Here is a 19,784-nt window from a genome sequence, read left to right as displayed (position 1 = left end):
GCATTCAATTCCTGAGTGTCTACTAAGACTAATGAAATGCACTACAGAAACTCTGAAAGGCTTATATCATGGATAGGAAAAAATGGGAAAGAAAAGACCGCCACTGTTATATCTATAAATCCTTTCTAGTGGAATGGGTATAGATTTATGGATTGGTAAATTGAGTTGTCCCAGTCCGGAAACATCCCATTTTTTATTTGCAAGTTTTCCTTTCACCTCACGGATTATGCTGGATGGAGCTGAACAAAGCTCTTTTGTTTGTGGTAATGGTGAGCAACTCCTCCAGAGGATAACTGCAACACCCCTGCCTGGCAGGGATCGGATCGGCATTGCTCTGATGTCCTAGCAGGCCTGAGTAAGCCACAGCTGGTAGCTACGGCCACCTTCCTTGGCCTTGGGTAAAACAAAGTTCTCAGCTTCTGAATCTGCTTTAGCGGCTCTCTTGAAGACAGCTGGACAGCTGGATCCAATTCCCCTTCAAAAGAGCAAGTGTCAGAGCCTAGAAGTCATCTCTGACATTAGTGATCTTGACAAACACCGTCACATCAGTCATGCCATTTGGGCTTTGCCTGCCTCTGGCTCCTTCTCTTCCATTGCTAGCAATAAACCCAGACAAAGCCGTTGGGAAAGGGCACGGAGGAATGCGCACAGGGAGCTGAAACTACTTGGTTATGAGAGAGATGGAAATGCTACATTGATCCCTCTGATAAAAACATTTGGCACGCAGCTGAACGACAGTGAAGAAGAGCATTAGTCTTCCAGATTTTTATTCATCTCCATCAGGCTGCAAGCCTTATTTTGCCAGAACTGTGAGTTACAAGTTGCAGTCATTCGAATGATATAAAGAAGGGCTGGGGGAAAGCAATTAAAAAGCCGAGCTGTCAATTAGAGGGAGAAACTCTGAGAGAGGTCTGTGAAAAGCTATATATAACTATAAGGGTCTGTTGCAGAAGCTGGTGTGGTATAAGATGAGCTAGATACGAAGATTACATGTTTTTGTTATTTTTTATTTTGGTTTTCTTGGACGTTTTTCTTCCAAATAAATCATACTGTGTTTTATGGAAGGTGTTAGATTACTGCTTACCTTTGTCCACAATTACCTTACATCACCCCCACACATCCTTTTTTCTAGCCTGGAAATACTGGGCGTGACTTCGAGGCGCTGTATTTGACCCAGCCTGCTGTGCCCAGGCTCCTATCGACCTGGAGGTCCTGGGTCTGTTTGCAATGTATGTAACTACCACCCCGGCTGCACTAAGGACTTTGGGGGGGTTGCAGTAATATTGACAGTTTGGGGACAATTTGTTGGAATGGCAGAGACCAACTGTGCTCAGCATTACGGTAGATACAACATCTCCAGACGCACGCAGCTGCCGTGTGCACGTGTGGTACGAAGGGCGTGTTCACAAAGCGCTGGATTTGCTTTCCAGGTAGGGCTTGCTTGCACGGCAGGGGAGCTGAAGGAGCTTCCCAAAACACCTGGATTTGCTAGATGCTTCTTGTGCAGCTTTTCCCAGGCGACATACAGCGACGTTAGCGCAGTCCTTGGGAGCAGAGGGAGGTGCGGAGCAGACCCCGACACACCCTGGGCTGGCAGAGCCGCCCAAGGCCGGCTTTGCAGGTGAGCCGCCCCAGGGAGGTCACCGCACCACGCATCTGGGGGACAAAACCGCAGCTGACAAGGGCGCGGGGGCTCAGGGAGCTTCCCGGAGGCCAGGGCGGCCCTGAGCCCACCGCAGCTCCCCTCTCAGGGTTGATCCCGACGGGGCAGGTAGGGCCCCGGGTCCCCTCAGAAGCACGAGGCCAGGGAGGAGCGTATGCGCACCACTGCCAGGCCCTCCCCGCTGCCCTCGGCGTCTCCCGGAGCCCCACAACGTTCGGCGTTGAGCCGGAACCCCCCCAACCGGACCCGCGCACTCTCGGGCCGAGGCGCGGGGCCGGCGGCGTCCCCGCCCGCCCTGCAGGGCGCGCTCCCGCCCGCTCCACGTGCGGGGCCGCCGCCGGCCGGGACTACACCCCCCAGAATGCAGCGCGGCGGCCGCCGCGGTGCAGGGCGGGATGCGCAGTCCCCAGCCCCCGGCCCCGCCAGGGCTCCCTCCGGTCGTTACGCGGGGCGGGCGAGGCGAGGCGGGAGAGCCGCGCCGCGATTGGCGGAGCCCGCCCGCCGCGTCACGTGCGCTCGCGGCCGCTCTCCCAGTCACTCAGCAACGGCGCGCGCGCTCGGCCCCCCCTCCTCCTTTTCCCCCCTCCCTCCCCCCCTCGCGCTCGTCACGGAGCGTCCCGCTTCCCCCCGCCCCCCTCTCCTCCCCCCCCGCCCTCCCCTCGCGCGAGCCGCCGGGAGCCGCCGCCGGAGCCGCCTCGCAGGAGCTGGGAGCCGCCGCCGCCGCCGGGAGTCGCCGCCGCCATGGCCGAGAACGCCGCCGCCGCTGCTGCCGGCCTGGAGAACCACCGCATCAAGAGCTTCAAGAACAAGGGCCGCGACGTGGAGGTAGGTGCGGGGCCCCGGCCGGGCCCGGCCTCCGCCTCCGGCGGGCGCGAGAGGAGGGGCCGGGGCCGGGGCCTGGCCGCGCTCGCGGCGCCGCCGGCGGGCGGCGGGAAGGAGGCGGGGAGCGGCCGCCTGGGGCGGGCGGGCGGCGGCGGGGAAAACGCCCGCGGGGTTTTTTTTTCTCCTCCGTCATGCGGGCGCGGCCGGCGGGGGGCGGAGGAGGCGGCGGCGGGGGGAAGGGTTGGCGCTGCCGGGCCGAGTGCGGCCCCGGCGGGCCCCGCCGCGCCCCCTCCGCCGCCTCCCCGGCTTGCCGGGGTGCGGGAGGGCCCGCTGGGCCCCGCACCGGCGGTTGTGCCCGGGCAGGGCCGGCAGGCGGCGGGATGCACCCCCCCACACACCGCCCGCCCCGCGTCCCCTCCTCCCGCAGCGCTCCGATCCCCCACCCCAGCTGCCTCCCCGTCCTGCCTCCGCCCCGCGCCCCCTCCCCCGTGCTCGGCGGGATCGGGGCTCGGATGGGGTGGACAATGGTGCCGGCTGCCTTTTGTGCCGGCCCCTCTGGGCGGTAGTAGCCCTTCCGCCGGGGCGAGGGGCTGCCCTGCCCGTCCTCCCGTGCCCCGCTGTGCCGCTGCCGCACACGGAGGCCTGCGCTGGTGGTAGGGGCCGCTCCCACGCTCTCATCAGCCTTTTTACAGTGTACTGTGCTGGCCGATTTTGCTCCCTGCACTGCCTTAAATCAACCTTTCTTTTTTTTTTTTTTTTTTTTTTCCTTTCTTCTTTTTTTTAAATGCTGGTAGGCACATAAGTAATCGTCTGCTGGGCGTCTCCATCTAAACCGAGAAGGCGTGTGGTGCTTACTAAGGCTTATGGGGTAGTAGTTTACTCCCCCGAATTTGAGGGACGCTGGGTGATTAGAAGCTTATTCCCTGGAGGTGTTCCGAAGGTCTGCTGAATCTGTGTGTCATTACCGGGGACATCTTCCATTCTAGTCGCAACTGAACAGGGAGGAAATCCCAAATCTTGTGTTTAAGTTTCTGTAATAGGAAAGGAAGGGGGAGGGAGTTGTTCTGAAATCAGACTAGGAATGAAATCGGATTAGGATTCGCTAGGGTGAAAACCTAAATATGTGTCAGATTACTTTTGACTTCACCTGAGGGTGTTTTCCAGGCTTCTGTTGATATTATCACTTAATTTCACTTCTGTAATCAGTAGGGCTGGGATTTTAGAGCTTTGAAAGCATGTTTTCTATTTTAGCAGAATTCACACCTCTGCTGCTATTGTTCGGGTGGAGACAATTTTATGCAGGTCAGGCTTAGCAGCAGCAGTGTCTTTAAGATGACATTCACGGTGTAAACTAATCTTTATCTTAATTTTTCTTTAACTCGGTGACGGAATCTTTCTCATAGAAAATATTGTATGTAAGGAGTATGATAACTTCAACACTTCTGGCTAACATTAGTAAATGTTAGAAAGTAACTAAAAATTGCCCATCCTTCTGTTTAGCAGTTGGTTTTCAGAGTAAGGAGGAGGCGTGGTGGGTTTCTTTTTCCCCTTCTCATCCAGGGAGACTCTTCCTGCTGCTCCTCATTCATTTTGTCCTTGTCTCATCTCCCCGTATTGGTTACCAGCTTTGTTGCTGCTTTCTCAGTCACTGGCCTGAATCCATCAGAGCGCTAAACAGGGAAAGGTTAGGTATGTTCATGCCTAGTGTGAACTGATCTGTCATCCATACTTGCTTATATTATAGCATGCCCGAGACGAGGGGAATTAAATATCTGCCTCGGGGGGGGGGCGGGGGGAAGGGGGGAAAGGGGAGCTGACTGCTTAAGCTTTACTGAAATTAGTTATACCAGACCAGCTAAGGTAGCTTAACTCTCATTTCTTCCTGAAGGGGAGTAATTATTTTGGAATAGGGTATTTGCTGTTATGGAGAAGTATATCCTCTAGGGTTATCTTACAGCGTGCTGACTGACTTCCTTTTGTGGCTGAGCCTAAGACTGTTTGGCAGATAGCTCCAACAATGTTAATGGGGTTAAAGCTTTCATACATGCTTTTGAAAAGGATTAAAATCTAAGAAGCATCTTTCTTTTGGGGGCAACAAACAGATGAAACAGAAGTATGTAAAAGTCGTATACCTGTGGTGATATGCTAAAACGAAATTTAGATTCATTTAAAGAACTATAAAAGATTAGAAATGTGTCAGCATCTTTCAAAACAACTTAATTTGTACTAAATGTCTGTAATTTTCTACTACACCTCCTTTTTGACTCTTTTCTGATCATGGTTCTTAATTGAAAGTTCATGTTAGAAGTACCCTTCCAAGTAAACTTTATCTAACTTAAGTCTCTAGAAGTGAAACAATGTAAGTTAAGTTTATGAAAATGAAGGAGCACAGCAGTGCTATGTTATTGCCATTTCTTATTGTGCTTCTCTTGAGATACTGCTACACAGACTGACCTGCTGATTGGACAGTTTGTCTGTATTTGGTGAAAGTTATCAGTTCTCCACAAAATGTTTCTTCTCTAAATCAAATATTATACATAATTCCCAACTGTCGGCAATTAAATACACTTGTTTTGGTCCCTGTGCTACAATAAGGAGTTTTACGTAGAGATCCTGCCTCCCATTTTCTGTACTTATCTTTGGAAACCAGGAGGCATCAGTGCTATCGTCGGCATTGATCTGCATCTACACATTTTGTCAAATTCCACCAGTGAGAAAATAAGTGGTTAGGATGATGGAGTAATAAATCATGGTCTGATATCTAGATTATATCCTTTGGAAAATCTAAAATATTCAAAGCTGTACGCTCTCAAGTTCAGTTTGAAAACAGTGGCGTTTGAGTCACCTTCTGCCTGGAGACAGCCACTGTCTTTGAACTCATCAGGCTTGAATACATTCTTTAGTAATCTTCCTTTGGCTTCTAATAAATACTGATGAGTTATTATTGATCCCCTCTGGGTACAGACTCTTCTGGCAGACCAAAATACTTACTCCTTTAATTTGTAGTTAACTCATATTTTATTACTGGGTTTGCTAGGCCATATAATTGTCTTTGCTTTTTGTTGATGCAACTTTAAGGGAAACAAAAGATGAGTAAGTACTTTTGTTTTATGTTAAGACAGTCCCCAGTACCCCATGCAACTTCTCACTATGCTCCTTTTCTAAGAGCAAAGAAACAGATCTGTTGAGCACAAATCAAAGCTGCTGAATCTTTGACCTGTACAGGTTCACTCTACCTAGTTGCAGGTTTGGGTGGAACTTTCTTACCTTTTTGTTGGCTTCCTCTGTTAAGGAGGTAGAGTTGTGTATATAGAACTGGAATTCTGATTCTGAGGTATTAATACTTTCAAAAAGTATTTAGCCCCCAAAAGGGATAATAGCAAAATCAAATGCCAGAAACGAAACATTACTCGCTTAATATGAGTTTGTGTTCTTGCTTTTATTAGTGGGACTCTTCTATTTTTATAGGTGATTAGCAGCAGACAGAGCTAACCTGAACCTGTAAAGCTGAGCGATAAGGAGCCAAGACACTAGTGGCTTCATCTGGCCAAACAACTGCCGGAACAGTTTCTCCTCGCAACCTTCTCAATTGTATATTCTCGAGAGATGTGAAAGGGCTTTTTAAATTGTCCCATATATGAAGAGAAAGCTTTCCTGTGTTGATCACAGGCATATAGGCTTAAGTCTCAGTGGGTTTCTTCTAAATGTATGGCAGTGATTATTCCAATACAATTGAGGCTTCACAGGACAAGATTAAACAGTTGCAATCACTTAATTTGTAATACCCCTTGTAACTGCTGCATTTGTTTATATTGACATCTAAGCTAACCTAGCTTTTAGAAAACCTGATTTGAACCTTCTGATTTTTCTGCTTGCAGTTCTTCAGCTTCATTCTTTGCCTAGTAACATCCTTAGACTTTCTTACTTCTCCAACTTTTTGGACCAGAAGTGTTACTTCCTTATTACAATAGCAGGCACCCATATGTTGGCTCACTGTTCTGATGTTTAAGGTGACAGATCAAACAATTCAGCCCATTTCTTTTTGTTGGGATTAGTCGGCATCCCTGACTAAGACTGATGAAAAATTCTTGATGAGCAGAGATGTTATAATTTGTAGGTCTGTCTGCATGACTTGCTGGTATTTTTGTGTGTGGTGCAATGAGACTATGGGGTCACGTAATTAGCAAAATGCATACTGCATCAAAAGTAAAGCTCCATGTGCATTCATTTAAAAAAACCCCAACAACTAGTGAGGAGTTAGTGCATTATAACCTAAATAACTTTCTGTAACTTTAATGACTGGGATTAAAATTTCATTTTTGTATACTTGTCATACCCCTAATCATAAGTCAGAAGAATACAAGTCCTTGAACTTCTGTTGCTTAGGCCGTAGGATTAACCTCCTGAAATTTGTTGAAGGCTATTTACTAAAAGGAGACATAGCCACTCTGTAATCTTTCACCTACTCCTGCTCTATTTGATTTTAAGCTTCAGAGGTCCTGGCCACTGATGTCTTTTCCCCAGTTACAGTTTTTTGGGGGCAATTGTATCACCTTTTAGTCTGTATCACCTTTGGGTCCAGGGACTTTGAAGAATCCATTTTTCTTCTGTACCTTCAGCATCCTGACCCCAGATGAGGCAGAAGAAGAAACTGGGCTTAGCCCAGATCTTCATCATTAGCTCTGGCAGCTTCAGTATATTTACTGTTGCTGCTAAGTGTGGATCTAGTTCTTGAGGATGCTTGAATTTATTCACATTTTTCTGTCATGCTGCCATGAATTTTTTTGCAAGCGGAAGAATATCATTCTGAGGAGACCAAATCTGTGCAGTCTCTGGGCATCTGAGAAAGGTATAGGTTAACTTAAAGCCATGTTCCCGTCAAATGTCAAAGGCTTATTGCAGTGGAGGTACCATAGCTGTGCAGTACTAACGAATGAGCTCCTACCAGCTCACATCTTGATACTGTTCTGTGCACTGACTAGTGTTTTTGCTGTCTCCCTGTACTCCCTCAAACACTACGTGAAACAAATAAGGCTTGTAGCAATCCTAGAAAGCCTATTACTCCCAGCGTTGTGATTTAACCTCAACTAAGCACCACACAGCCACTCGCTCACTTCCGCCCGGTGGGATGGGGGAGAGAATCGGAAAAGTGAGAAAACTCATGGGTTGGGATAAAGACAGTTTAACAGGTAAAGCAAAAGCTGCACACGCAAGCAAAGCAAAACAAGGAATTCATTCACTGCTTCCCATCGGCAGGCAGGTGTTCAGCCATCTCCAGGAAAGCAGGGCTCCATCACGCGTAATGGTGACTTGGGAAGACAAACGCCATCACTCCAAACGTCCCCCCCTTCCTTCTTCTTCCCCCAGCTTTATATGCTGAGCATGACGTCACATGGTATGGAATATCCCTTTGGTCAGTTGGGGTCAGCTGTCCCAGCCGTGTCCCCTCCCAGCTTCTTGTGCACCCCCAGCCTGCTCGCTGGTGGGGTGGGGTGAGAAGCAGAAAAGGCCTTGACTCTGTGTAAGCACTGCTCAGCAATAGCTAAAAGATCCCTGTGTTATCAACACTGTTTTCAGCACAAATCCAAAACACAGCCCCATACCAGCTATTGTGAAGAAAATGAACTCTATCCCAGCCAAAACCAGCACACCCAGCTACTTTACAACAACCCAGTTTCTTTCAGGAGCTCACTTTTACAGATTGATCAGCTTTCTGCCTTTTGCTTTGCTGGCCCAGGAACTGATACAGGCAAATGAAGAGATGGGAGGGAATAGGGCTGTAACAGCCGATTTAGGTTGGTTTAGGGTACTGTGGACCTGCTGTCTTAATAGCCTCACTGGCTCAGTGAGTCTCAGTAGTTTAAGTGAAAACACAGGTGTCGGATAGCTTCCTGTTGGGAACTGGATTTAATATAAGATCCAGTACTCTCACACAGAGTTTCTAAGCTCTGACTCCTGCAGCTTCTTTATTACCCTTTCAGGCCGGTATACTTGTGGGAAAATACAGGTGTACATGTTTGTACCTTGGAAAGAATTACATGGCTCAGAAGTAAGAGGTAGATGTGGGAGCCTCCTCGGTTGCTGTTGCTACAGAATTCTCCAAACTTTAGTTAGTCTGCAAGTAAATAGTACAATACTGTAAAATGTTTGTGACTCTTGGCAGAAAACAAACACCTAATAAGTCCACTTACATATACTGACTTACATTTTCCTTGTGAGGTTCAAAATCAATGGAATGCCTTGCATTTTAAAACGTTTAAAGACACAGATACTTTAGGAAGTCATTGTTTATTTCAGAAGTACCTGTGGAGAAAACAATTTGAAGATGGCATTTCATGATGAACATAATCTTCATAAGCTGATTGGGATCTGTGCTTGCTGTATTGAGGCCCAATTATTGCTGTTTGTTGTTGTGATATACCAAGTCTTAGCGAATCTTCCTGTAATTACAGAATTTGTTTTTCTTCGTTCTTGTGTATTTCTAACACTACAACAGTTGCTCTGGTATCTCTAAAGCTGCTTGTATTAAAGGATTGATTTTTAACTTGTAAACTGTCAAAGTTGGTAGCAGCATAACTGTCATACTAGTTTTAAGAGCTCTTTAACTATTTTTACATGAGTTCTTTGAGGCTTTCATAATATTTGTGCTGTTCTAGCACAAATCCAAGCAGGACATTTTGTACTCTAAAACTGTGTTATCTGAAAAGACAGCGATTAGGAGGATGTACCAGCTACAAGTGAGTGATCAGATTTGTATTTATTGTGGGATTGGAAGTGGAATGAGGCATCTAATTTGCAAGATTACGCTAGAAGAGGCAATGAACTGGTTGAAGCTGATGGGGCATGTCATCAAGCAGTAAAGACAAATTGCCAAGTGAACTGACTTGAAATGAAAAAGAAATGTAAAACCTATATATTTTCCAAGAATAGAGTCTATCAGTTGTTTCCAAAATACCCAGCACTGTGAAACTCTGATACTGCATTGGTATTCCTGATTACTTCTGTAATAGCAGAAGCTGTGGGCTTTGCATTCCATTTCACAAAATTTGACATGGGTGGTCAAAAGAGCTAGTCCTGCATCAGAACTGTCTGTGCCTTGGAGTGAACTAGTTGCAAAGCTCTTCATGTTTCTTTAATTTTCTGCTCCCTTAGCTTCCTGACATAGCCCTTCACATCTGGAGAAGACCAGTGCTGGCTCAAAGAGGTCAGTGTGAAGGGGAGAAGGTATACCTTGTCTAGTGATACTTAACTGTTGGATTGTTACCCCTCCACAGTCAGATTGACACCATTAAATCTGCTGGGGAGGCTCCATATCATTTCATCTCGGTCAACTGACATTTGTCTCCTTTCTCAGGTTAAGCAAATGTTACAGACAGTTTTAAACTTGATTTTGTGTGTGTGTGTTTAATAAATATAGCAAGTACAAAATAGGAATATATACTGTACAAATGGCTGCAGAATAGGAGACGAAGTTAATATTGTCCCCATTCGAACACCTATTACTGAATTACTTGTTTCCCTCATTCTGCCATGTCTGAGCAGCTGAGGATCTCTTCTTGTGCATTTTAACCTTGATTATTGTCAGATTCAGTAACAGGTGGACTTTGGAGGTAGTGATAGAACAGGTGATTTGCAAAATCAACTTGGAGAAATGGGTTCCTCATAGTTTGACTTGTTAGCCTTGATGGAAATGTATTTTAAGGTGTGCTCAAGCCCCATTGCAAACTTGCTGGTGTGGAACATAAAGCTCGTCTGCATGAGGAGAAGGTAATTAGAAGGTGGTCAGACAGGGTGCTAGGGTGACTTGAGGTCAGGTTTTCAGAGATTCAGTAAGGAGATTCCTGGCCAGGTGCAGTGTGAGATTTCAGGTTTGCAGTTCTCAGAATGTCCTAGACCTTGCCTTTTCGTAGTCAACTACAGTGTAAGTCAGAAAGTTGATGAAATTATGCAGAAAGACATTGTCTCTCTCTCTTAGGTAAGCTAAGGTCACCCTAACCAGCAGATAACTGTCTTTGCATGCAGCTTTTTGGCATTAGGGTCCCTTGCTTCTTTTCATGCACACAAATGTTAGATACAAAATCAGTGGTAGTGATTTCTCTGCACCAAAAATCTGACTGGCAGCCAGGTATAGAAGGCTTTCCACACCAAGAGACAATCCTGAAATGAGAGCGCCCTGCTAGGAATCAGCAGGATCCCGTTAACCGCTGTTTGTCAGGCGTACAAGAAGAACGTAGGCTGGTAATGGGTAGTATTCATAACACCGAACAAACAGCAGTGAAGAGCAACCTTCCAGACAAGAAGAGGTGTTTAAGGAGCTCTGACACAGGCAATCAATGTGACTGCACCTTTGAGCATCACGAGCTGCCAGCGGCAGTTCAGAATCTGGCAGTACCCTCTTCCCATGCCCATTGCCGATAGGGGTATGGGCCACTATACCTCTGTGCTCAGTGTAACCTGTGTTTTGGTGGGTCCTATAGCTGTGAGGTTCGAAGGAGTGTTGTATTGGTTCTTGTCCATTAAAACCAGACCACTTCTGGTGGTCTGAGTGACTTTTAGGGCTAGCTGATACCCTTTTTATAGAAGCACGTATAAATTGGAATTTTGAGAAACTGAAGGTATCCTCAAGGAAAGAAGTATGATACCCAAAATTTTCAAACGGCAGAAACATGGAATCAGGCCTTCTGTCATGTTAAAAAGTGAGGTAGAAGCATCTAGAATTCATGATACTGAAATGATTAAATCAGAAGGGTTGCTGACAGGGTTCATAAAAGATCATGGGATGTTGCTGGAGTGTATTTTCTAATTCCTAATGCTCCATCTTCTTCCTGGGTTGTCAGCTGGATTTGTTGTTTTCTCTTGCATCTTGAGCAGAATGATCTCTTCATAGATTTAATTAGGCAGCTAGCACATGTTTAATCTTTTTTTGCCTTTTGATTATATCTTTCAAAAAACAGAAAAAAAAAAAAACGATTTCATTTGAGCCATGTAATATTATACCAAAAAAGCTTGCTGTGGTTGAATATAGACTAGCTCTCTAGGGACTTGATTTGTTTTTTTTTTCATGGCACCCTGTGAATGTATGCAAATTGCAGTTATTGTTTCCCATTTCATAGACGGAATAATAGGACTTTTTTTCCTCACTTCACAGGGAGATGCTTATAAATACATCATAGGATCATAGAATGATTGTCTGAGGTACTTTGATATTACAGTTGAAGACTGTTTAAGTATCTGGAAAGGGAGTGTCTTTGTTCAAACATATATTGCATAAGAAGGTATCTGGCTAGTATTTAGCCTAGTAGGTTTTCTTTTTAATTTTCTTTTTTTTTTTTTTCTTTTTTTCTTCCTAGGGGAAACTAGTATAAATATTTGGTGAGCTTAAGAATGTCTGGTCTTCTGTGGCATTTGCCCCAGAAGTTTGTGAGACCTTTCTGACCAAACACTTCATTTTGTAATTAGATTCTTGAAAGTGGTTATCTACAATTTTATAAAAGCTTTTACATTTAAAAGAATTTATTTAAGTCTTTATGCTGATCTAAAGATCAAAATTTTAGTCTGATGTTTGCACCTAGTTACAATGAACAGTCATTTTAATTTTGCTCTGCTGTTTTCTGTTTTCATGTTCTGTGCACAAGCAAAGATGGTATTTTGGCTGTGAAGTATGGCATTAAAAGAGGTGGATTTGGTTTTTCATAACATTTGTTAGAAAAAACTGAACCTGTACCTCTGAATTGGGGTCTTCTAGACTACAGAAGAGGAAAGGGACTCCTGCTCTTTTGCAATGGCAATCAACTGTTCTGCTTGAACAGACAGGTTGGTGTACTTTCCCTCCTCAGTAAGGAAATGGGAGGGACGCTTGCTTAGAAATTCTAGGAGAGGACAGAGGTGGTGTCATATTTTGGGAGAGACCAAGGAGTCCTGTAGGTGCTTCACTTGTTCTCCCTCAAGCACAGCATGAACTTCCCTTTCTAGGAGATTCTAAGGCATCTGCTACACTGTTCGTGTAATACACGAAAGTAACAAGTATCTTTTTAGTGTTCACGCATCTGAATAGAAATTTGTGTACTGGCAAAAGCAGATTCTTGTAACATAAAATTACCAAATTTCAAATCCTTGTACGTATTTAGAGTGTGTCAAGAAGCCTTAATCTTCTAACTTTTTAAAAAAGTGTGAATAGGAATCACTTGTAATTAGGCTATCTTGGTTATTCACTGTTCTAGGTGTTTATTTGGCATATCACAGTATTCAGATAAGGCAGAGCTGGCATGACTGTAAAATTCAGTATGGCCTTCTGATTCCAAAAAGTACAGGAAAAGAAGAAAGACTTGATACAGGTATCCTTCAGACCAGTAGTTTCTTTTGGGCTGTAGCATAAATGACCAAACTCCACAGTTAAGTTCTTCAAGGTGGGCGCTTGTCAAAGTGGAGCTAGCAGTGGCTGCACATTGCCACCGCTCTTTGGAACACTACATGGACAGGTTCCTCGCCCTGTTAGAACCACAGGACAAAACAAATACTTTGAATTAGTTGGTGATCCTTTCTGCCTGCCTGTTGGTCTGCACAGACCAACTGTTGCACAGTGGTGATTTAGCTTGGGGTGCTGTGGGATTACCTGGAAACTTCAGTTTGACTTCAGGTGGAGCCCATATGACTGCATTGCGGTCTTTGGTCTGATGTCAGGAGAGGTATGATTAACACTGTTAAGATTTACATCTGAATGGAAATGCTGTAAAACTTTTGACTAGGTATAATGTTGTTGATTCACACAACAGCAGTAACTGGAAATCTACTAGATTCTGTCTTCCTTCTCCCAGTTGAGTTTTGATGTTGAGTAGAGAATTCCAGCTCTCTTATATTCTATATTAAAGCAGCAGATAACATGTTGATTGTATTCTGGACTGCTTTGTGTCCTTCAATACCAGTGCAATTTCTGTTGAATGCAGCAACTAAAGTGCTTCAGGTCCAGTCTCCTGAGGATTGTTTGATATGTCTGTGCTTGTAAACTGGGTAATTGGTATATGGAAATTAAAACATGAGTGCTCACATCTCACTTCTTTGCTGCTCGTAGCTCAGTATGCAGGTTAAACAAATGCAGAGAGGATATCAGGACATCGAAGAATATGCTTACAAAAGAGCTGGTAAGAAACAAACTTAGCAATTGCTTTTCTGCCAAGATCTTTTGGAACAGTAGAAGTAGATAATGTGGATGGGCATCTTTGTCTGCTTCCATAGGGCTTTCAGGTGAGTCAGCACCATGAGCAACAATAATTGGAGGCTTGTGGCTTTCCATATTGGCATGCATGTCTGACTTCAGTGAGTCATTACCCATCACTAAGTAAAAGAGCCATAGTGGATATCTCATGCATCCAGTTTGCTGAGACTAGCCAGGTTCAGATACTTGACTTACCTTGCCACAGACTGGCTAACAAAAAGCAGCTGGTATTTATTTTAAGGGCCCCAAACTGGGGATTAAAAAAAAAAAAAAAAAGTGTGGCAGCTCCAACTGCAAAAGAACTAGTTTTCCTTCAGTGGCCTTTATTAACCCTGAGGAACACGAGTCCCAGACAGATTATGGTGTAAAATACAGTAGTGTAAATACTGCACTCTGCTTCTAATGTACCTAGTACTGTGTTAAAGGTTACAAGCCAAAAGGAACTTTATAGTATTGAGGTTCTGCAGCTCACAGAGAATCTGAACCAAGTTCTAATACTGCAAAACAATAGAATGTTTCCCTAAAAGAGGAGTAAATATCTTTTGGGTCAAACAGTAATCAAATGAAATAAAACTCTCTTGGAGTCTCAGGTCAGGATACAGGCACATTGTGAGTGTATTTGGCTGCTTTGTTAGATCTGTTGCTTGTGCTGTGGAATCCATGCCCCCTGCCTGCCTTTCTAACTGGGTCAGCATAATTTAATATGGAGCTATGATAGCAAAGCCAGAGGTGAAGTTGTTCTAACTTTGTAGTCTATATGACTGAAAAAAAAATCAGTGTTTTTCTTAGAAGGACAATTTGGAGCTTTATGGGAATACTTGGTAATTCGGTAAATCTCAAAATTGGGTGTGGGGAAGAAGAGCCTGCCTAGAACATACACTGGGGGGGAAAAAGGCTGGGTAATAATCCATGATGCTTGTAACTAAAGGAATAAACCTAGCAGGAAGGGTTAATTTTGACTAAATTTTTTGACTTAATTTTGGTTTAATTTGGCATGGATGTCAAATCTTTTTGCATGTCCAGAAGAAATAGAGGGGATCAGTGTGCACAGCATCATTAGTTTTAGTTCTTTCAGCTGTGATTAAGTAGTTGCATTCAGACTATTGTGATGCTGTCCCAGAATTTCAATTTAGTAGTCCCAGAATTTTTCCTTCATGTATTGTGATTTGCTTGCAATTCTTAGAGTAAGCTATATGCACTTTGAAAGTGTGAACAGGAAGAACAGCAGTTTCACTTTCTATCAGTGTCCCTTTGTCTCTTTGTTTTTGACTGAAGCCAGCGGTACCGAACAATATCATCAGTCTAAGCCCCAACTTTACACATACTAACAAATTATATTCCTATGCAAATATGGAATATTTAACTTCTAATGTTAACCAAAGATAGGCAGCTGACAACCTTAATCATCTCAACTATTGTATACAAACAAGCACTTGAATTCTTTTTTTCTGCCCCAAACCAGCCCAGCTCCTGAGGCTTCTGCATTTTCATGTGCATTGCAGTATTTCATGCTCATTAAAAGGTGTCGGAGAAGGAATAAGGAAAAAAGGCTAGTAAAGCGATTTCAAGGGAAAAACAGTGTTTACTTCATCAATGCAAACACCTTCTCCTTTCACTGTATTGCACCCACACCTATGTTGTAAAGTATTTAAACTGTACTCTAGGGTATGCTCATATGCAAGAGGGGAGGTATTTGTTAAATCCAATCCAGCTGTTGGAACTGGGCCAGTTTTTTTTCTTTCAGTTAGGCAGGTGGAAGTAGTCTGGAATTGACTTGCAAATGCTAAGCTCTTCGAGTACCCTGTATGTTTAGTCGAGCTACTTTACTATCCCAGCTATGTATTCAGGGTAGCTCTTTCCTGTAAGCATGTATCTTCTGGTTTTCTGAGACTGGTTCCTGTAATGTTGAGAGGCAAGAGCAGAAATAAAGAATTTAAATGACCGGTTATCTTTTAATGAAGTTTATGGAAGCAGAGAAATTACAATCAGTCAGTGAGTTTGTTTTTTCTTTTCCACTTAATAGCTGAACTTTCAAAAGCAACTAAATGGACATGTTGCCAAGGTATCTTTTGTATCCAGAGAATAGCCAAAACTGACATTGATGTGTGGTGTTCGTCTTGTCAAGGTGAGTCTGGCTTTCCCACTTCTGTGGGCTAGCTGGAGGCTGATGCCTGCTGGTCGGCCTGCAGGAGAGCAGGGGTAGCCAGCTAGCTGCTTGTTGGGCAACTGGCAGGCCAGCCACGCTGGCAATATTGATGTGCTGGCTGGCATAAAAACAGCTGTTTCTTGCCTCTCCATCTCTGATTTTTTCTGGACTTGCTCCTGTTGCAATGAAAGTGGTGTAAATGTGTTGATTAAAAGATGACACTCCTCAGGTATCCCCCTTAATGAGGTGCTGGTCTGGTGAGCACCACACTGGGCTCCAGATCTCATTGTTACAATGGTAGGTAGATTTTTAGTCATTAAATGATGGTTATGCTTCAGTCTTCCTTCTGACACAATTGGTATAGCTAAAAATGGTTAAAATGTTTAAAATTCATACCACTTACTGTTGCAGCATTTGATTATTTTTTTCTGTGCAGAGAATGTATGTTATTAAACACCTTGTATGTGAAACTTCATTTTTAATTTCATTTAAGAAATCTTTATCCCAGCATAACAAAGGGAATGTAATGACTTGAGCTTCTCACTAGTTTTATCATTCACACATTTAAATAGTTTTGGTTTTCTGATTTGTACTGTAACTGGGGATGAAGTAATCTTATCAAGTATCCAGAATTTCTTGTCTCTGAAAGTGATATATTTCAGGGACATTGCAGTGCTTATAATCAATTAAGATTGATTTTTAGATATGAAGCAGAAATTTCAAATTAACAGAAACCCTAAAACTAGTTCCGATATTTCATTGTGAATGAGATCTAACTTGCATAAAGTAGTACCAATGTTTTAAATCATTCTTTTATAAATAGAAGGACTATTCTGATTGCTTTGTCTCAGATGTGATTTTGTCCTTTTGAATTAGCCTGAATTTTCTTCTTGTAGTCTTGTATAACTTTGGTAGGGTCTTGGTGGTCCCCCCCCCCCCGTCCCCCCCCCGCCAGGAAAAACACACTACCTTATGTATTTGCTACAGAGGGTTTTGGAAAATCTTATCTTGTTCTAATGTACGTTAGACAGGTACAGCTGATTGATTTGGGGATTCCTTGAATTTTTTTTTTAGTTTACAGAAGCTATATGAGTTGTCTTTTCAGGTAGTTCAAGTTATTATGCAGTTAAATGTTTTTTGTGTTAAACAAGTGCTCAAGAAGCCAGAGAAGCTTGCTAGACTTAATTCTCTCCTTAGAATCTCAATGCTAGTCAAAACTTCAAAGTAATCTTTTTTTTGTTTGCCAGGAAGGTGTGCATGGGCCGTCTTAAGACATCAAGTGGTAGTGTTACAGCAGTGATACTTGCTCTTTAACACGTAGTGAGCATCTTGTGCACCTTTGTACAGGGTTTCACAAACGCTGGTGGGAAGAATGAGTGGCTGAGCCAGAGGGTCCTGAATGTTTAGTCACTTAAAAATAATTCTTTGAATGTGCTGGCATTAAGGGTTACTGTTATGCTCCTAATTCAGAATTTCACAGGGCTATCTTTAGCCATTGATTTTTGATATCAAGGGTTTTATGTACGGTTTTGTGTTCTGTCATGAACAAAATATCAACTGAAAAATGAGGAAGATGTTCCCCTTCTCCACAGGTGGTTCTGAAATTGAGCTTTGAGTTTCTTGTCAGCTTCCTGTGGGCAGAGAGATACCAGAGCTGAAACACTGATCTGATGAGGATGGCTGTATTCTGTGTCGCTTCTGCCCATTGAGTGTGTCGAAGGCAGTTTTATAGGGACTGTGGCATTCTTTGAAGCCTTATTTTGGGCGTTGACTTGAGGCTTACTTTGTTTTCAAGGTGTCTTAAATGTCTTGCCTTTTGTCAGCTTAGCATTTTTGTGTTTTGTATCACCATGAAGGAAGGTTCCCTTGTAGCCCTTAACACAACAGCCCTAATGTGTGTAGTGGTTTTCTTTATTGGCATATGAAATTAACTTCAGTTTTGATACTTTGAGGGAACTAGGGATTATTTATCTTTCAAGTGGAAGGTGTTAGGGAGAGATTCTTGGCATGTAATGCTTTATATCTGGCTTTGGAAGAGTATTCAGAAATTCAGGGTAGAAGTGAGAACATTGATGTATCTAACAGCATCTAGTAGATCTTTTGGGTTTTTTCTGGTTTATTTTATAAAATAACAAAATGCCAAGAACTTGAAATTAGAAATACTGCTGAACATCTACTTTTGACTTGTAGCAAGACTTACGGTACTTGATGCATTACTGTGGTTATGTCAGCCTGTCAAACACACTGGTAAGTAATTGTTCTTCACAGATGGTGAACTGAGGAGGAGAAATCTCTTGTTACAAAAGCCTTATGAACTTAAGTCTGTCGGGTCAATTGTATAACAATTGAGATGTAATGTTGTAGCACAACTTGGTAAGTGTTGTATGTTCTTGTTTCTTAATAGCACATGCTGACTGATAGTTACTCATTTTTACTTTCTGCACCTTGCGTATGGTGCATTAATACTCATGTGTTTAGGAGAAGCCTCACAGTTCAGATTCTGCAGGAATAAACTGTCATCATTTTTGTGATTTGTAGGATTTTGCTTATGCTGAGTTTTCCCTTTCCGAAATTTGGAGTCTGATTTTATTCAGTGAAACAGTTCAAATTGTCTTGGGGGTGGTTTTGAGATGTGCTGTTTCAGCGTGATGTGAAGTTACTTCTTTGAGTACATTAAGCTGAGAAGTGACCATAGTCAGATGCTGTGGATGTCACACACTGTATTAGATCCATTGGTAACATCTTGCTAGGCTTCAGCTAGTATTGGATATATAGACTTTAGCAGATGGTTGTCCTCCCAGCCTGAAAGCTGGTAATGAATCCATGGGGTTAAGTTGCAGAATAATTTGGTCTCTATTCTCTGTTTTAGCTGACCTGTGTTAGCTGGGGAAAATGTTTAACCTTTCTACTACTGTATAAATCCCTTGTAAATACCTTTCAGTTCCCTATGTGCTGGGGCTTGCAGGTAGTGTGAAAGTGTGGTATTCTTCTTACAGTGGTAATGCTTCCTTAAAGGGAGGCTTGCTTTAGTGCTTAAGATTGCTTCTTTTGCGTTATAGTATGTTTATTTCTTCTGAGGCTGTAGGAAGGTGCTGATAACCTGCTGTTTTTCTAAAATGCTTCATCTGAAACACAAGCTTTAAATGCCTACTTTTTATGAAATGCCAAGTCAGGACAAAAAATTAACTGGATCACTTAAGTCTGTTTTGTGGGGAATAAAATTTGTGCATACATGTGTTTTTCATGTACAGTCTATAATTGCAACAATTGACATTTATTAAGTGGAATTCCTGGTCTTAAATATATTGGTATATCATGGTCATCTCATATGTCAGGGGCATGAAGTGGAACACTGGTATCATCAGGTTAGAAATAATGTCAGCATACATCTAGCTGAGAGCACTGGTCATAATCTGACCATGGCAACCAAATGTAATTGCCAGAATGCACCATGGGTTCTCTGCGAACTTCAGTCCCATATACTTGTGGGAAGACTCTAGCCCTAACACTGTACTGCTGATTCTTGGATGATCCTGGTGATCCCAACATGCTGAATTTTTAAAGATGCTGTGCCAGCAGGAGACTCTGCAAGACTGAGAACCCTTAGTTCAGTGGAGGCCAGATAACACTCATCAATTCTGTGAAGTTAAGGCTAAGTGATATCCCCAGTTATCAACCTACTTGCTCTGTGAATGGAGAAGCAGGTCCGGACTGAGTGGTGAGTACTGCCTATTCTGCCTTTTAAAGGAGGAAGGAAAAAAGAAAATGTACCAGAGCTGCTTTGAAAGAGAAACTAGATATAATAAGTTTAAAAGGAAATACAAAAGAACAGCTAAAAGAGTAAAACCCAGGTAGTATGGAGATTGCCTTAAGAAGAGTATTAAAGCTCAGAAAATGTATGCTACTAGTGAGCAAAAATGTCCGCGTGGTTGATAACCTTT

At 43.3% G+C, this 19,784-nt stretch overlaps 1 protein-coding gene across 7 annotated transcripts in view; it reads left to right on the top strand.

Moving 5' to 3' along the window:
* The first annotated feature begins 2,286 nt into the window (after nt 1–2,286).
* KPNA3 (karyopherin subunit alpha 3) overlaps nt 2,287–19,784 on the top strand; it is a 53,119-nt gene continuing 35,621 nt past the window's right edge. For 2 of the 7 annotated variants that reach the window (XM_075139657.1, XM_075139658.1), the window contains exon 1: nt 2,287–2,488. In XM_075139657.1, coding sequence (XP_074995758.1) covers nt 2,405–2,488 — 84 coding nt within the window. In that variant the 5' untranslated portion in view covers nt 2,287–2,404. The remainder of the gene's footprint in view (nt 2,489–19,784) is intronic. The other 5 variants (XM_075139659.1, XM_075139664.1, XM_075139660.1 and 2 more) reach the window with 5 other exon arrangements.

This window comes from Calonectris borealis, chromosome 1 (assembly GCF_964195595.1).
Source record: "Calonectris borealis chromosome 1, bCalBor7.hap1.2, whole genome shotgun sequence".
NCBI classification, from domain to species: Eukaryota; Metazoa; Chordata; class Aves; order Procellariiformes; family Procellariidae; genus Calonectris; species Calonectris borealis.
Note: the sequence above shows the minus strand (reverse complement) of the source record. Positions and strands in the feature narration are given on the sequence as shown.